The 20,500-nt window shown below is 30.5% G+C and overlaps 2 protein-coding genes across 9 annotated transcripts in view; both read left to right on the plus strand.

Annotated features, from left to right (window-relative positions):
- LOC139945976 (uncharacterized) overlaps positions 1-2,958 on the plus strand; it is a 31,049-nt gene extending 28,091 nt beyond the window's left edge. For 4 of the 7 annotated variants that reach the window (XM_071943531.1, XM_071943532.1, XM_071943533.1 and 1 more), the window contains one exon: positions 983-1,116. Coding sequence is in view for 2 of the 7 variants with exons in the window: in XM_071943534.1 (XP_071799635.1) it covers positions 983-1,122 (140 nt within the window). In the remaining 5 variants the exon portion in view is untranslated. Of the gene's footprint in view, positions 1-982 lie in introns of all 7 variants that reach the window. The other 3 variants (XM_071943534.1, XM_071943535.1, XM_071943536.1) reach the window with 2 other exon arrangements.
- A 1,575-nt stretch (positions 2,959-4,533) lies between these two features.
- The window catches only part of LOC139946291 (mucolipin-3-like), a 36,102-nt gene continuing 20,135 nt past the window's right edge, over positions 4,534-20,500 (plus strand). Inside the window, exons 1-5 of one of the 2 annotated variants that reach the window (XM_071943913.1) lie at positions 4,534-4,733; positions 6,468-6,780; positions 7,617-7,808; positions 15,216-15,369; positions 19,052-19,139. In XM_071943913.1, coding sequence (XP_071800014.1) covers positions 4,648-4,733; positions 6,468-6,780; positions 7,617-7,808; positions 15,216-15,369; positions 19,052-19,139 — 833 coding nt within the window. In that variant the 5' untranslated portion in view covers positions 4,534-4,647. Of the gene's footprint in view, positions 4,734-4,856; positions 4,877-6,467; positions 6,781-7,616; positions 7,809-15,215; positions 15,370-19,051; positions 19,140-20,500 lie in introns of those variants that run through there. The other variant, XM_071943914.1, reaches the window with a different exon arrangement.

Below are 20,500 nucleotides of genomic sequence, written 5' to 3' on the forward strand. Positions count from 1 at the left end.
GAAATGTTACTCGCACAAGTCTTATTCAAACTTTGGGGCATAACAAACTTTTTTATGTCAAAAGGTGGTAGTGTTTTTGTGATATTGCCAAAAATCTGGAGCAGTTATATGTCCACGCAGGAAGAATAATCTGCAATTGGAATACACAACCTGAGGAACAGTACTGTCAGATTCAGATTTTTGGAGTTCAAAAGTGATATCTTTTCCCACTAGTACTTTGAAGTTACTGACCTCTCTTATTCAAACTTTGGGGCATAAAAACTGTTTAACCCCATTACTGCGAAGTGAAATGTTTCTCAAAATGCTTTACACTATCGAAACTTGCTTTGGGCTTCTTATCAAAAGTTGATATTGCTGGTAATTTAAGAGCGACTACCAAATGTTTACCTTCTTCCCTTTAAATTACTAGCATTAGTTCATGGACTAAACATTGTTAAGTTAACATTGTCACTTGTTAATTTGGCATTATTAAATCAATGCCACCATAGCTTGAAAAACTTTGTGGCGTGTCACGGCTGGGCGGTTAAGAGCACCGGATTCAATCTCTGGTGTTTGATCAGCAGAGTGTGGGTTCGAGTCCCGGTCAAGACACTTGCTATGTAAAATTGTGGAGGTAGTGCTTTCTACTCTACCAGCCAGGCTTTGGATTGATGATACCCAAGCCTACATGTACATCCATATGGACGGTAAAGTGGATAACCCTGTTTCAGCCCTAGGAGTAGGTGGCAACGGCCTCTGGAATAAAATAATTGTAGCCCACACCTTGAAGTGGCCTTCAGGCCTTGTGTTTCTGGCGACTTGCATAAAAAATACAAAAAAATAAAAATAACCTGCATCAAAACTTCATAAACTTGTGGCTTCATTTGAAAAAAGTGTTGAAAGTTTTAAGTGTGATCACAGCAGCACTTTGGTAATAAAAATATACAGAGTGATATGTTCTTCTTTATATCTTGTTGATGATGTTGTCCCTGTTTTGTTACAGAGCCTCTACTCCTGACGCCGTCTGGTGATCCTCCCATCTTCTTCGGAGATCCTTCTCGCCTTAAGAATCCAATGTATGAGACGAGAAGAGGCCGTCAGGTTCATATGAGAACAGCAAGAGTGATTTGGGATGTGACGTGAGTCATGATTTGGGATGTGACGTGAGTCCATTTGGAAAGTCTACCTCTTTTCTTTTTGGGGGGAGAAGTGAAGCCGTGAAGTTTTGTATTTTTAAGAAATGCTGGGGCTTGAAATTGGAGAGGATGTGGGATTTTTGATGTGAGTTCATTGAAAAATCCACCTGTTTGCTTTTTCAGGGGAGAAGTTAAGCCAGGAAATCTGTATTTTTATGAACTGTTCTGGCTTGAAGGTGGAGGATAAATAAGGTTTAAGAGTTATTTAAGACAAAAGAGTTATTCTATATATGTGTAAATTATTTATGTTCATCAATCCAAGAATGGTCAGTGCCCAATTTTAAAGAGACTACAGGCAAATGCATATAGCCCGGTTCATACTTCCTGCGAATGCAATACAAAATTTTTACAGTGTTTTTGGGTGTTTTTGCAGAGAATATTTCGAAGGAGTTGAGCATAGGATGCGAATTTGTGATGTCTAAATTTGTATTGCATTGGCATCTGCAAGAAGTATGAACCGGGCTTAATTTTTCTTGGGCGATCAATCTTTGGCTATTGAATGTATTGGATAAGCGATTCATTCTATAAATAATGAATGCTTATGAGTGAATTGTCACAGAAAATAGTTACAAAGTGAAGTCTTGACTATTCCATTGAAATTGAAAATGCAAATTTCACAGAGTGATTATATTCTGCGACAATACCTGAATGAAATTAATTTATTTTTTTTTTTTTTACTCGCACATAGATCCTTGTTATTTCATCATGAGTTTTTTTTCAAAATAAACATTAAATAAATCTAGAAAAATTCTCAACCACTTACTTAAAAAGTTCTTTTAAAAATACCTTCTAACGTTGATGTCACCAACATTGTCACGACCTTGCTTTGTTTGGTAAGCAGGTTGGAAATGATAATTTTTAAAACGATGCTGCGAAACGCCTATAATTATCCACAAAAAATTCCTATATTAACTTTTGGAGCATCGCCACTAGTACATACATGTACATGGAATAATAAAAGACGACATGTAACGCATGTAACACATGTAACGCAAGAAACGCATGTAACACAAGTTGCACCAAACAAATGACAAGGATCTGTGCGGTATATAAAGGGTACTATTGCTGTGGTGGACAGATCAATGGATGTACATGTATTTAAAGGGAATGAATGTATACCTCTGGTTATTGGAACCCACTGTTTCTTTCAATCCTATTTTAATGTAGATACACACCCTGGAACTAACATGTGTAAACTACATTTTGAAAGGTAGCGTTTTGGGAGATACTGCTGAAAATCTGGAGCAGTTATGTCCACGCAAGAAGAATAATCTGCAATTGGAATACACAATCTGAGAAACAGTACTGTCAGTAACGCTTCTCATCAGATTCACGATTTTTTTAGGTCAAAAGTGATATCTTTTTCCATGAAGTTAAAAGTGTCTCAATAATCATCATACTATCCAAAGCTGGTTTACTTCTTGTCTTGTCAAGTAAGTTTTTATTATAGCACAGAAAGGTTTTTGTTGAGCTTATCATGGGCAGGGCCCAATACATGGCTCTGCTTACCGTAAGCTTTGCTGTACACTTTTTCAGGCAAAAATTGCTAAATACACGAGGCTATAGCCTCAAACACTTTTTCAAGCAAAAATTGCCTAGTACACAAGACTATATAGTCTTGTACACTTTTACAAGCAAAAATTGCTAAGTACTTGTACACTTCAAGCAAAAATTGCCAATCGGTAAATCAGAGTGCTCTCTGGCTTATTAGGCCTTCTCTCTCAGGTAATTTCAGTGACTTGTTGAGTGTAAATAAAGCTCCTAAACGAGGACAGAAAAGCTAGTTAATTGTATCTTCTTGTGTCATTAAACTGTGTGCATTGCAACCCCCGGTCAACGCTACAGTACTGAATGGTATACCATTGGCTCTGCCAATGGTGTTCAATTGTCACCAATGGTACTGAATGGTATACCATTGTACCATTGGGTTTTGAATGGTTGGCTAGACCAATGGGGTTCAACGGTATACTAAGAAATAATTATTAGCATTTATAAAACCTCACTAGGTAACGAGTAATGGGGAGAGGTTGATAGTAAAAAACGATGTGAGAAACAGCTCCCCCTGAAGTGACGTAGTTTTCGAGAAAGAATAAATTTTCCACGAATTTGATTTTGAGACCTCGGATTTACAAATTGAGGTGATAAAATCAAGCATCTGAAAGAACACAACTTTGTGTGACCAGGGTGTTATTTCTTTCCATATTTTATCTCGCAACTTCGCGACGACCAATTGAGCTCAAGTTTTCACAGGTTTGTTATTTTATGCATGTTGAGATACACCAAGTGAGAAGACTGGTCTTTGACAATTACCAATAGTGTCCACTCTCTTTAAAAGGACAATCTCAATGCTACCTGGTTTAGTATTGTCGTATTGCTGTCTAAGAAACACGTGTAACCATAATGGCGTAACCTTGGTGTGTGTGGAGGGGGGGGGGGGGTCTTTTGTTATCCAACTCATATCTAGTTTTATACGTTTAGAAGATATGAGTTCCTTGAATTGGGTTATAGGTTATAAAACAGCAAAATTGCAGTGTTTTTCTTTTACTCAAATATCAATTACTCCTGAAACGTATGCCTACCTGGAAAAAAAACATAGCAGAGCTGTTGATGATAAAACTTTGTTATAAAAACAACCTGCTTTTATAGTGATTCTTGTGTGAGAGGTCCCTAAGCATATCGCATCACCCACTTAATAAAAACAGGATTAGGCCTATCAAACAAGTTTCCATTTGTTGCATAATATTGCTTTAGTACTGGTATTCAGCTGTTGTTTACTACTTATCCTGAAAGTCACATGAATGTTTTTTGGTAATCCTGTTTTCATCAACAACAACAAAATTACGCTAAGCATATTTTTGTGCAGAGCTGCTAAGCACAAAAATTTGCTTAAGCATGAAATTTCTTCCTCGAAATAAAAACTGGATTACCAGCCAAAATGTCCATTTGTTGCATAGTGCTTGTTACTGGTATTCAGCTTTTGTTTGCTTATCCTGAAAATCACATGGAAACTTGGTTGGTAAACCTGTTTTTATCAAGGAAGAAATTTCATGCTAAGCAATTTTTTGTGCTTAGCAGCTCTATGAAATTGGGCCCTGGTCAAAACATGTTTTTGGCCATTCAAGTGATTCTTGTATGAGAGGTCCCTAAGCATATCAAGCCGTAAAGTGCGCTCGCCGTCAAAATGTGGTCCCGAGATCGATGGAATGGATAAGGTTGGGGGGACGACTAAAAAAGCATCACAAAACAATAGTTTTCTGGCAATGGAATGGCGTTGGGACTTGGATCAAGTCTACCGTGTTGTGCGGCACTAGTAGGACCCCAAAAGAGGGCGCCCTTTAAATAAATTTGGTGTAAAACAAGATGATCGGGGGAGTTGATCATCAGTCACGTTATCAACACAGAGTCACCTGATTAAGATAATTATATTGTCAATTAATGCTATTGATAAGTTCGTGTACCTGCATGTACACCTATGTATGGAAGTATTTACATCCGAGATGGTAACACTGAAAGGGATGAAAATGGCACCGCTGTGATGCGTAAAGTTGAGCTTAACAAGTGAGTATTTTAGATAGAGTTACGTCATGACGTGACACGGTCACTCGTGACACACTTACATTCTACGGATCCACATCGTGTGTTGTTTTCTTTCGATTCGATGCACAGGAAATCATAGAGAGAGGACTGAGGAAATGAACTGGGTTGGTGGTATGGACATTGTCACCTTGTGTTGTTGCGATTGTCCTAAACCCTCGATGCTCCCGATCTTTTGACAGCTAGAGTTGGCCTACTTCTTATATTAGTACTCTACTAAAAAAAATACTAGGAGTCTAGCTGGGGATATTCACTAAATTTTAAACAACATCTGATTAGATTAGGAAAAGTTTCTAATTTACATCAATGAGATATCCTTTTTTGTAAAAATGAGTGAAAAAGTGGTGGCGCCATACGGAAAGTTATCCTTAGATTAATTTGGACATAGCTGGATCTAGGTCTCTTGGAGACATTCAGTTTGACACCTCATTTTGTTGGGGTCGGGTCATGCAAACCCAAGTTACGCCAGGTCAAAGTTCAAAAATGTTGCCATTGTTTTCATTAACAAAAACTGTGATTTTTATGTACTGTAATTTTATGTAGCCTACAAATGCATGTGAATTTAGTTACAAAAAAAATGTTTAATTAAATTTGTTTTATTGACTTTTTAAATTAATTTTTGTAATAATTATATTTGTTTGTTATAATTTTTAATAAATTGTACAAAACTAAGTCAAATATTGTCTTTTGTTTGTTGTTCAAGCATAACATGTTGGCCAATCACTAACAGCGGCACACATAGCATTACCCGATCCCAGCCCGTAAAAGTTTGGAAAATCCCCGCCGTATCGCTGTCTTGAAAAGGCGATCGCGACAGACCGCGATGACCAAACGTTTTGAACAAAAAATCATTGACAGCTTAAATTCCACTATTTTTAGTTGTCATTCAGACAACAATTGTCTCCTTTTATATATATTCCAATTTTGCGCTTTTATGAGATTCTCTTGAACAGCAAACGGCACACGGTCCAACACGTACAATTTCGACAGCTAGTCAACAGATTTGCTCCATTTTTACTACTTTCGAAAAATCATGACACAAATTCTTGGAACACAAACCTAATCCCAATGTCTAATGAAGCCTAATGAATCCTTTACTAACACTCAAAACACAAAAAGGACAAAAACTTACCAGATCACAGTCACAAATTTCCCAGGTTTTATTTGTTACCTGTTGCACATCGCACGTTTTTTGACTTCTCGATAATACATACTATGTTCAACGCTTAATTTTTTGGTCACCAAGCACTGAACCTCAGATACCAGCCTATTGGATTGACGAACTGCCAAGCCTATATGAGTGAACAGGGGGGCATTGTAAGCGGACAATGCACACGCACTGCTGCACTGCCTTGTAACACCCCTTTCACAGACCAGTTTAGTCCAACTTGGCTGCGGCTTGGCAGTTTCTTGAACATTTCAATTCAAGGCATTTCCTGGCAGGCAAGATCCTGTACTACTTTAAAGTCTACTTTTTGTACACATTAAATCAAGATTGTGATGTCATTTAGCCTCGGAGAAAGACTCTGTTATGGTTGAAATGTCAGGCCATTGACTATTTTTTGCAATTTATATCATTGGTCTTTTAGGTACATGTAAACAGTTTGCAACAGTAAGGCTTTTATTTTCTCATCTAAATTAAGAATTGGTATTGTTTTCGCACTCAAATAATAATAATATTAACCACTTTCTATACAGCATTGGAGTCACACATACATGCAGTGCAATGAATACTGCAGCAAGACGTGGTACGACGGGTTCAGGCCACCGTCATAGTGATAGCGACTGTGACATGATTCAAACTGCTGACGAAGTGGAACAGAACTCGCAATATGAATCCGGTACACATACAAGTAATTATCAGTACGAGCCACCACCGGCCATTGAGGAGAAAATGCGTCGAGAGCTGAAGTTCTACTTCATGAATCCGTACGAGAAATACAAGGCTAGAGGGCGTAAACCTTGGAAGCTTGGAGTACAGCTGATTAAGATAGTCTTGGTGACGTTGCAGGTAATGTTTAAAGGGAACTTGTCAAAATTAGTTTAGGACAATCAACAAATAAGTATGGTCCAGTATAGGCCTGGGCGAATAATTCAAATATATCCGGTTAATGGCGAATATTTTTTGCGATATCCGCAAGGGGCGCGGATACCTTTTAATAGACCTGATAGTCTCTAATTTTGTTCATAATACTGCATTGAATCAGACCCTCCAACCACAGAGGGGGAGGGGTGGAGCCTAACTTGTCTTTATAACACACCTCTTGCTTTTTCTGTATTCTGGTTGGCTAAACACGGTCATGTGGGATGAACTAATATAGTCTAGTGATCGCGCGCGCGTGTTTTGTGGGAACTAGTTCCCGAGCGGGCACTAGTCTTTGAAAATAGTGCCCCGTTACAGCACCCTCTCTTGACTTGAACCATGAACAGCAACTACAAAACTTCCTTTCTTTTCCAGATTTCTGTTCTTATTTCACATTTAAGACCAAGCTGTGTTATAAAACACATATTGACTGGCATAATCATCGGGCCTGTGAGTGACCAGATAAGACATGTAAGAGGCCTAAACAGGTCCCTCTTCTGGTCACTCAAAGTCCCTCGGGGGAATAGACCTACACTAAGTACCTCATTGCCAGTCAATATGTATATTGGAAATTATGACACAAAATGTCAACTTTACCATTTGATCAATGCAGTGTATTGCCTGCCAGACAAGCCAAAAAATGTACAGGAAAACACTTACTGTAACTAAAGGTCACATGGTCTATATAAACAAATTGTTTCCTAGTTTGCTTGTTCACCACTTTATGTGACAATCCTTACTCTTTCATTTGCTTGACTTAACAGCTAGTACAATTTGGGACGAGTCAGTTCAAGCAAGCAACATTCTTTGAAGACAACGAGAAGGCTTTTAACAACATTTTCCTGAAAGACTGGGACCCTGGTTATGACTCCTTTGCGTATCCTAAAACCAGACAGCTCTATGCACTCTACTTGAAAGAAGACGTTTTCCAACATTTGAACTATGCTATTTACCAGGTGAGAAATTTGTCTCTTTTTTTTCTGGGGGAGTGATGTGGCTGTCGCATGCTGGAGTTTCAATAACACTTTGGGCTAAGTGAAGATACCAGAAGTATTAGAAGTTTGTGGAAGTGTCGTGGCCGAGCGGTTAAGAGCACCGAATTCAAACTCTGGTGTTTCTGATCAGCAGAGTGTGGGTTTGAATCCCCAGCCGTGACACTTGTGTCCTTAAGCAAGACACTTAACCATTGCTTCGTCCTTCGGATGGGACGTAAAGCCGTATGGGCGGCCATTGGGGCAAAAAAGACAAACTTTAAAATAATAATAATAATAATAAAAACATAATTTACACGCAAATAATATTTTAATTTAAAAACGAAAGTATGAAACACAAATATAACTTTAATAAAAAACAATTAAAAGACAAACTTTAAAATAAAAACAAATTTTTAAAATAAAAGACACTACACCAACAACAATTAAATTCAAGAAAAACAAAACTGCTTGAAAGAATAATACACAAGTTATGAATATATATATTATTTTATTCAAATTGGTCCATTTTGTTACAATATTAATCAGCAAGATAAAACATGAAAATAAAAAGCTTTCATGTTTACAAAACAAATAAGGATTAAAGCAACGTAAATCAAATAATGTCTACTGACTTAAAAAAAATTAAAGCCTTTCATAAAGTCTGTTAGAATTATCAGTAAAAACTAACAAGAGGAGAATTTTATTAGTAAAACAGTAAAGAAGGCAAATCATACAAAGCGAAATACGGAAACGCAAAATGAAAACAAACCCAGGATTAAACAATACTTCAACCGCAAAATACATAAACGACTCGGAAATAAACGAACAACTCAGAAATAAATGTATCTCAGAAATAAACAAACAGTGGAATCGATTCTCGCAATCCGACTGTCAACAGATGACCTTCGATACCCAATTCACTGACTGTGTTTGGTTACGTGTGGGCCGAGTGCCGCCGCCTTGTGTTTACACTCTCTACTGTCCGGTCGGGTCGGAGAGGATGCGATGACCAGCAGGAGGCGGTGTATGTCATGATTTATTCATGATTTGAACGTCAGACAACTCGTCCGTTCGGACAATGGAGCTACTTCAATCCCTGCACCAGTCCTATCTGGAGTGCCACATGGAAGTGTTCTTGGACCATTGCTGTTCCTGCTGTTTATAAATGACCTTCCTGACTGTGTCTCACAGGGCACAACAGCCAGATTATTTGCAGATGACTGTATCCTGTATCGTAACATCAAGACAGAGGAAGATGCATCTATATTGCAGCAGGACCTAGACCACCTTCAGCAATGGGAGAGTGACTGGAAAATGGAGTTCCACCCAAAGAAGTGCCAGGTTATCCATGTCACCAACAGAAGGAAGTTCATCAAGCAAACATACACAATTCACAACCACACTCTGGAAGAAGTCGACTCTGCAAAATATCTTGGGGTGAACATTCACAAAACCCTAAGCTGGAATAATCACATCAACAGCATCACCAACAAAGCAAATTCCATAAGGGCTTTTCTGCAGCGCAACATACACCAGTGTCCCAGGAAAACAAAGGAGCTGTGCTACAAGACCCTAGTGCGCCCTATTGTAGAGTACTCCAGCATCATATGGGACCCCCAGACAGCTAGCTACACCCACAAGTTAGAAATGGTGTAGCGACGCTATGCACGCTTTGTGCTTGGAGACTACCGAACAACAAGTAGTGTATGGTAACTGTCATGATCAGCCAACTTCAGTGGACCACACTTCAAGAACGGCGTGCACAGGCCAAGGCAGTTATGATGTATAGGTTGTGAACAACCTGGTTGACGTCCCACACACATTTCTGGCTCCATGCACCGTTTCTCTGAGGGGTCATTCTTACAAATACATGATACCATTCACCAGGACAGGGGTCTACACACAGTCATTTTTCCCAATAGCATTAGGATATGGAACAATCTCCCGGTAGACCTGATCAACTGTACAACTCTTGCTAGTTTTAAGCAGGGTGTACAGTCAGTCCAGCTCCGCTAGGTCAGCCTGAGCTGTTTTTTAGCCGCATGTTCACTGTTCACCCACCTGCACTGTATATATCCACATCCTCGCATGCACACAACTACCAGAGTACGCAATACACCAGATGGTGGACTGTACTTTCACGGAAGAAGAAGGACAACTCGGCTTTGAGACAACTCGTCCGTTCGGAAAACTCGGCTTTGAGAAAGTCGACGGATGGTCGTGACGGGACTCAGCGCGGGGCGGGATCATGGCGTAAATAGGGGCGGCGTGGGGGTGGGGATCACTGACTATAGTGACTTGGTTGGAAATGGTGCACGGGCATTCCCCGGGGAGTTATATTATGGTGGGTGGGTTTATATCCGGTCCAACGGATTATATTGATACGTTTTTTTATTTGTTTTACCATGACCCTGCGGCATTTTCATCTTTGTACCACACTTGATCGAGTTGTTATTGTTGTTGGTAATAAAGTAAATAAAAGTAAATCTTCAAATAATAAAGCTGTATAACGTTTTAATAATGTAATGTTTTAATTGGGTTTTTTAACCTGTTATTTTGAATAAATTGAAAACAGTTTGTATTATTATTATTATTATTATTATTATTATTATTATTATTATTATTATTATTATTATTATTATTATTATTATTATTATTATTATTATTATTATTATTATTATTATTATTATTATTATTATTATTATTATTATTATTATTATTATTATTATTATTATTATTATTATTATTATTATTATTATTATTATTATTATTATTATTATTATTATTATTATTATTATTATTATTATTATTATTATTATTATTATTATTATTATTATTATTATTATTATTATTATTATTATTATTATTATTATTATTATTATTATTATTATTATTATTATTATTATTATTATTATTATTATTATTATTATTATTATTATTATTATTATTATTATTATTATTATTATTATTATTATTATTATTATTATTATTATTATTATTATTATTATTATTATTATTATTATTATTATTATTATTATTATTATTATTATTATTATTATTATTATTATTATTATTATTATTATTATTATTATTATTATTATTATTATTATTATTATTATTATTATTATTATTATTATTATTATTATTATTATTATTATTATTATTATTATTATTATTATTATTATTATTATTATTATTATTATTATTATTATTATTATTATTATTATTATTATTATTATTATTATTATTATTATTATTATTATTATTATTATTATTATTATTATTATTATTATTATTATTATTATTATTATTATTATTATTATTATTATTATTATTATTATTATTATTATTATTATTATTATTATTATTATTATTATTATTATTATTATTATTATTATTATTATTATTATTATTATTATTATTATTATTATTATTATTATTATTATTATTATTATTATTATTATTATTATTATTATTATTATTATTATTATTATTATTATTATTATTATTATTATTATTATTATTATTATTATTATTATTATTATTATTATTATTATTATTATTATTATTATTATTATTATTATTATTATTATTATTATTATTATTATTATTATTATTATTATTATTATTATTATTATTATTATTATTATTATTATTATTATTATTATTATTATTATTATTATTATTATTATTATTATTATTATTATTATTATTATTATTATTATTATTATTATTATTATTATTATTATTATTATTATTATTATTATTATTATTATTATTATTATTATTATTATTATTATTATTATTATTATTATTATTATTATTATTATTATTATTATTATTATTATTATTATTATTATTATTATTATTATTATTATTATTATTATTATTATTATTATTATTATTATTATTATTATTATTATTATTATTATTATTATTATTATTATTATTATTATTATTATTATTATTATTATTATTATTATTATTATTATTATTATTATTATTATTATTATTATTATTATTATTATTATTATTATTATTATTATTATTATTATTATTATTATTATTATTATTATTATTATTATTATTATTATTATTATTATTATTATTATTATTATTATTATTATTATTATTATTATTATTATTATTATTATTATTATTATTATTATTATTATTATTATTATTATTATTATTATTATTATTATTATTATTATTATTATTATTATTATTATTATTATTATTATTATTATTATTATTATTATTATTATTATTATTATTATTATTATTATTATTATTATTATTATTATTATTATTATTATTATTATTATTATTATTATTATTATTATTATTATTATTATTATTATTATTATTATTATTATTATTATTATTATTATTATTATTATTATTATTATTATTATTATTATTATTATTATTATTATTATTATTATTATTATTATTATTATTATTATTATTATTATTATTATTATTATTATTATTATTATTATTATTATTATTATTATTATTATTATTATTATTATTATTATTATTATTATTATTATTATTATTATTATTATTATTATTATTATTATTATTATTATTATTATTATTATTATTATTATTATTATTATTATTATTATTATTATTATTATTATTATTATTATTATTATTATTATTATTATTATTATTATTATTATTATTATTATTATTATTATTATTATTATTATTATTATTATTATTATTATTATTATTATTATTATTATTATTATTATTATTATTATTATTATTATTATTATTATTATTATTATTATTATTATTATTATTATTATTATTATTATTATTATTATTATTATTATTATTATTATTATTATTATTATTATTATTATTATTATTATTATTATTATTATTATTATTATTATTATTATTATTATTATTATTATTATTATTATTATTATTATTATTATTATTATTATTATTATTATTATTATTATTATTATTATTATTATTATTATTATTATTATTATTATTATTATTATTATTATTATTATTATTATTATTATTATTATTATTATTATTATTATTATTATTATTATTATTATTATTATTATTATTATTATTATTATTATTATTATTATTATTATTATTATTATTATTATTATTATTATTATTATTATTATTATTATTATTATTATTATTATTATTATTATTATTATTATTATTATTATTATTATTATTATTATTATTATTATTATTATTATTATTATTATTATTATTATTATTATTATTATTATTATTATTATTATTATTATTATTATTATTATTATTATTATTATTATTATTATTATTATTATTATTATTATTATTATTATTATTATTATTATTATTATTATTATTATTATTATTATTATTATTATTATTATTATTATTATTATTATTATTATTATTATTATTATTATTATTATTATTATTATTATTATTATTATTATTATTATTATTATTATTATTATTATTATTATTATTATTATTATTATTATTATTATTATTATTATTATTATTATTATTATTATTATTATTATTATTATTATTATTATTATTATTATTATTATTATTATTATTATTATTATTATTATTATTATTATTATTATTATTATTATTATTATTATTATTATTATTATTATTATTATTATTATTATTATTATTATTATTATTATTATTATTATTATTATTATTATTATTATTATTATTATTATTATTATTATTATTATTATTATTATTATTATTATTATTATTATTATTATTATTATTATTATTATTATTATTATTATTATTATTATTATTATTATTATTATTATTATTATTATTATTATTATTATTATTATTATTATTATTATTATTATTATTATTATTATTATTATTATTATTATTATTATTATTATTATTATTATTATTATTATTATTATTATTATTATTATTATTATTATTATTATTATTATTATTATTATTATTATTATTATTATTATTATTATTATTATTATTATTATTATTATTATTATTATTATTATTATTATTATTATTATTATTATTATTATTATTATTATTATTATTATTATTATTATTATTATTATTATTATTATTATTATTATTATTATTATTATTATTATTATTATTATTATTATTATTATTATTATTATTATTATTATTATTATTATTATTATTATTATTATTATTATTATTATTATTATTATTATTATTATTATTATTATTATTATTATTATTATTATTATTATTATTATTATTATTATTATTATTATTATTATTATTATTATTATTATTATTATTATTATTATTATTATTATTATTATTATTATTATTATTATTATTATTATTATTATTATTATTATTATTATTATTATTATTATTATTATTATTATTATTATTATTATTATTATTATTATTATTATTATCCTAGAGCATCATTGTTGTATGTTCATCAACTAATTGCAGTGTAGACCATAAAGCACTTTGCACAATGTATCTCTTATCCACGTAGTACAGCCCTGGGGGAGACCTCGGAAGTAATTTTACCTCACAGTTATCCACTTCGCATTTTCACACTGGTTGGCACGTCTTCAGGAAAACTTGAGGGTTTTACCACTAACCCCTACTCCAGAGCAGGGGTGGCTGTTCAAATAACCACGGGAATAGGGAAGTGTGAAAAGGGCGTATTGAGGTGTTATTTGAAAGCTCTTGTCTTCATATATTGATGATAACATAAACCCAGTTTTGAGTTTGGGCAGGACGGTGCCTGGCTTTAGTAATAATAGGATCCTTCTTTATTGTCGTGGCCGAAGCTCTGATGTTTCTAAGCATTGTTTGAAGCTTTGCATGGTGTACAGAAATAGGAAGAAACTATAAATAAATAGTAAACTTGGGGGTACAACCATGTGTAAATCACTTAGGGTGAGTGTTGGCTCTGAAAAGAGCCGTTTGGGTCTCGACGTTTCGAACAGTATACTCTGCTCGTCTTCAGCAGACTGTGGGTTCCAGTCCTTGTTGTTACACTTGTGTCCCTGAGCAAGACATTTAACTATAACTGCTTCTTTCCACTCAGGGGTAAATGGTTACCTGTAAGGGCAGAGATGGTTCTTTTGATTGATTTAGCTTAGTAGCAAATATTTGTTGCACAGGCTGTATACTCCCCTGGGAGCTGAGATGGGTTAAGGAATTAATTAAATAGTCCAGTGACCAGGGGTTATACATGTTATGGTGGAAGCTCTTTGAGATGCCCATTTAGTGTAAAAAGCTCTATGTGAAATTTTATTATTGTAATTATGATTACAATTATTATTATACTATAATTATTATTATTAATATCATTATTACCCTTTTTAGTATTCCCAATTGGAGAATATAGCCATCGGGACCTATGAGTTTGAAGTATTAAATGCCACTGAAGATATCTACTCTATGACGTTGTGTAACAAGCACTTCTCATCAGTCGAAGGCAAAAATGGAACATTTGATGTCAATCTTACTACTGCAGTGGGTAAGATAAACTATTTCATGTTTTTAAAGGCACTTGTTGACACCTTTGGTAATTGTCAAAGACCAGTATTCTCACTTAAAGCCATTGGGCACTTTCGGTAAACAGTATTGTCCAAAGCCCACACTCCGTGTATCACAACATATATATCATATAACAAACCTGTGAAAATTTAGGCTCAATCGGCCATCGGAGTCGGGAGAAAATAACGGGAATAACCCATTCCTTGTTTCCGCACGTTTCGCCGTGTCTTGACATTGTTTAAAATAAATCCGTAATTCTTGTTAGCGAGAATTGATAATTGTTTTAATGTTTTCTCAAAAAGTAAAGCATTTCATGGAATAATATTTCAAGAGAAGTCTTTCACCATAACCTTCTGTAAACCCTGTAAGTTATTTGTAAATCTGTGAACTTTTTTTCTTTTTTTTCTGTTCCGAAAATAATGGCTTTGTCAGATCTTTTGCTGATTTGACCCAAACATTTTGATTTAAAATTCAATAGGTATTTTGGTGGGGGTCGAGAAAGTTACAAGCTTTCATTTGAGCCATTGCTCGAAAAAGTCCGCCAATTATTAGTAGCAGTGAAATAAAGTGCTCAAAATTAGTTTTTGTCGGGATCCCGACAATATATCTCGTGACCAATTCTTATGTGTTTTATAAGAAACGTTTTAAATTTTTGTCATGGTTCCTGACCATTAAAAGAAAAAGTAAAAAAAAAAATTTCGTTAGAGCGGGTGATACTCTTTGAAATACCATTCACTCAAAAAAATCTATTTTCTAATGTTTGGGGCCAAAAGTCTGACATAGCATCTTTAAAATAACAAATCTGTGAAAAATTAGACTCAATTGATCAACAAAATTTCAAGAGAATAATGAAAGGAAACGACCTTGTTGCACAAATTTGTGTGCTTTCAGATGCCTAATAAAAAGCTTAAGGCCTGAATACTTTTAATATTTGAGTGAGAAGTTCCTCTTTCTCAAAATTATGTGGAGGATATTGAATGGTCATGGCCTAATTTCATGGCACTGCTTACCGTAAGTAAAGATTCTTACGTCACGTGAAGTGAATTTCATGAGTAAGCGTGCGCACGTCTTCATATAGTCTAGACCAGATTTCCAAAAAGGGATCTAGTTAAGGAAGTGAGCCGCATTTTTTAGTAAAAGTTGGTAACATACCTGATTTATCTAATTTGGGGGTGCTGAATCCAAAAATGGTTGATACCAAGGCTAAGTTTTAGTCCTTCACCCTGAAAAATCAAATTTAAAACAATACAGAAAACCTAGCAGACGATGGACTTCTCACGTGAAAAATAGTCAGTTTCTGCTGTGGTTCCATATTGATGTTGTCAGGATACCATACAGGGCAGGTACCCGGGTTCAGGTCAGGTATCCGTAACAAACTTGTGATTGTACTAGATAGATATACAACCAAATTGCACTTTCAGAGGGACCAACAGGTGCTTTCAATGTCAATTTGAAAGTATTTGAGGTTTTTTTTTTTTTTTTTGCTAATAAAGAGTTATTTACTATTTGAACATAATTTCTCTGTTGTTAAAAGCACAAACCGTTGATTATTTTCTCTTATAATGTAGGCCTACAGTACCTAAACAGGTAGACTCAACAATGATACAAAAAATTGTATTGTATATCAACTTTTCAGTGCTCCCTGTTTTTGAATAGGTTAGCTTTTAGTGTTCACTCTCCATTGATAAAACAATGCACCCCTCTCTTTTCAGCTGGGTGTGAGAAACAAGGAAAAAACAAATATCTCTCTATTCATATTATTACCGCTCAATCCACTCCTACTTTATTTTTGTATGTCAGCTAGGACGGTTCCCAGCAATGAATCATTCATGAAAGGTGTGCGTATCTTCGATATTAGCAATCATAGTTTGGAGTACAAATTGTGGCAAATTGTTTTGCTAAACAAAAAAGTGGACTTCTTTGCAATGTGATAGTATGATTCTTGATTTAGATGACTCTGTACGTACATTAAGTGGATGCTGGAAAGGATGACATACACTGAAAAGAAGATGCCTCCTTGCACCAAGCTGTTGTACATGTATGTGTTTCAGTGTTGTTTCAGCATGTTCAGTACTGCAAGGATACCTTCTCCGGTATACTTCTATCATAACATAACATAAAATCAGGTTAATTTTAGGAAAAACACTATTGGATTTTGGGAAATATCAGCTTGAATGGAATGCTTTGATGCGTCGATTCCATAGAGGCATTTTTGTAATGTCATGTAACTGTATCTCCCCAAAGGAAATTTACATATTTATCAAGTTATATGTTTGCTTATCAGTTTCCTGAATGATAGTCCATCCTGCATGGCAGTTTGTGTTTTTTCACAAGTCATTATTCAATCGAATTGCAATGTGTTGTGTACTATTAATTCTGTATTTTCTTTTATAGAAATGTCTCTGTAAGGACAGGGATGGGAGCCCAAATACTACAAAACATTTGTTTATAATTTATATACATTGGGTTATTTAACACTTCAAAATATTGCTTGATTTTCGCACTCTAAGTATCTCGAACTATTCTGACAAAAAAAGCTGACATGCAAAAACAAAGTAGGAGTCTATACTTGTGGACTGAGCGGTAATAATAGATAAAGAGATTTTTTCCCCTTGTTCTTCACACCCAGCTGAAAAGAGAGGGGTGAATTGTTTTATCAATGGAGGGGATACATATTTTGTTGTCCTTTGTTTCTGAATCTTACTATCGTCTTCTTGTGTGAAATTTGTCCGTGTAGGTGTACAAACACGACTAACAATGCGTTTTACTGCCAACAAACAAACAAACTGGATTTTTTTTTCAATTGTTAGCCTACAACAAATAGATTGGTTCATAAACTGTGGAGAATACTTTTTAAAACGAGGGAGAATTGTAATCGAAAAATTGGTTACCCTAAAATCCTTTAAAATCAATTTTTTTTTACTGGTAAGATAATTTCAAGCCATGAAGTATCATTGTTGAGTCTAGACACACCTGGTAGGCCTACCTGTTTAAGTAGTGTTGGCCTACATTATAAGAGAAAATAATCAACGGTTTGTGCTTTTAACAACAGAGAAATTATGTTAAAATAATAAATAACTCTTTATTAGAAAAAACACTAACTCAAATACTTTCAAAATGACATTGAAAGCACCTGTGGGTCCCTCTGAAAGTGCATTTTGATTGCAGGATCTATCCAGTACACTCAAAAGTTTGTTACGGATACCTGACCTGCACCCGGGTACCTGACTCGTGTAGTATCCTGACAACATCAATATGGAACCACAGCAGAACCTGACTATTTTTCACGTGAGAAGTCCGTTGTCTGCTAGGTTTTCTGTATTGTTTTAAATTTGTTTTTTCAGGGACAAGGACTAAAAATTAGCCTTGGTATCAACCATTTTCGGATTCAGCCCAAATTAGTTAAATCAGGTATGTTACAAACTTTTACTCAAAAATGCCGCTCGAAGTTTTTTTTTTAAAAATCTGGTCTAGACTAATACTAAGCATTCTTTGCTTACAAAGCTACAGTGTAGTCTGTAATTCAGCAGTTGCACAGTTCGAGTAAGCGGAGAATGAATGGTGATCATAAGCGCAAAATTCGCCAGTAACGAGAGCCATGAAACTGGTCTGAAACATTGCAAGAGCTCTTTTAAGTAACAAGAATGGTTTGCTTTTTGCAGATTGTAAGCAGTTTGAAGTTTCGCCGACAGCTAACATCAGCATAAAGAAAGTTATGAAAGACAAGAACATCAGTCTGAACTTTGACAGGTGAGAGATGGCTTTTCTATTTATATCAAAAGGGTCAATCAAGATTGGCTGATTAAACGCCAGAGGGCAGGCAGGGTAGCAAGATTGGCTGATAAAACGCCAGAGGGCAGGGTAGAGTTCATCATTATCAATGTGCTGGAGGGGATATAAATACTTAATTTTTTTTTTAAAGTACATTTTTTAGTTTTATAATTATTTTATATCGACAATTATGTATTTTGTTTTTTATAACGGTCCCTTAATAATTGAATATATGACAATATTAAAGACCCTGCACACCTCTGGTAATTGTCAAAGACCAGTCTTCTCACTTGCTGTATCTCAACATATGCACAAAATAACAAACCTGTGAAATGTTGAACTCAATTGGTCGTTGAAGTTGCGAGATAATAATGGAAGAAAAAACACCCTTGTCACATTAAGTTGTGTGCTTTCTCTCGCTTGATTTTGGGACCTCAAAATCTAATTCTGAGGTCTTGAAATCAAATTCAAATATTTTATTGACAAAATTACGTTGCTTCAGAAGAAGTCGATTCTCACAATATTTTATACTATCAACAGCTGTCCATTGTAAGTTTTTATGCTTGCAATTATTTTGAGTAATCACCAATAGTGTCCAGTGCTTTTAATGTTTAAGTGACGTTTGAAGTTTGCATGGTTTGCTCTGCTCATCTTCAGCAGAATATACTGATCAAAACATTGAGTTGTCAACCACCAGTTCATTTTAGAAGCAACACTACTCAAAAGAATACAGAACCAACACTACTCAAAAGAGACTTATACAGAACCAACACTACTCAAAAGAGATACATATACAGGAACCAACACTACTCAACAGAGATATATACCGAACCAACACTACTCAAAAGAGATATATACAGAACCAACACTACTCAAAAGAGATATATACAGAACCGACACTACTCAAAAGAAATATATACAGAACCGACACTACTCAAAAGAGATATATACAGAACCAACACTACTCAAAAGAGATACATATAGAACCAACACTACTCAAAAGAGATATATACAGACCCAACACTACTCAAAAGAGATATATACCGAACCAACACTACTCAAAAGAGACATATACAGAACCAACACTACTCAAAAGAGATATATACCGAACCAACACTACTCAAAAGAGATATATATACAGAACCAACACTACTCAAAAGAGATATATACAGACCCAACACTACTCAAAAGAGACATATACAGAACCAACACTACTCAAAAGAGATATACAGGAACCAACACTACTCAAAAGAGATATATATACAGAACCAACACTACTCAAAAGAGATATATACAGAACCAACACTACTCAAAAGATATATACAGAACCAACACTACTC

Source organism: Asterias amurensis, chromosome 13 (genome assembly GCF_032118995.1).
Source record: "Asterias amurensis chromosome 13, ASM3211899v1".
Classification (NCBI taxonomy): Eukaryota; Metazoa; Echinodermata; class Asteroidea; order Forcipulatida; family Asteriidae; genus Asterias; species Asterias amurensis.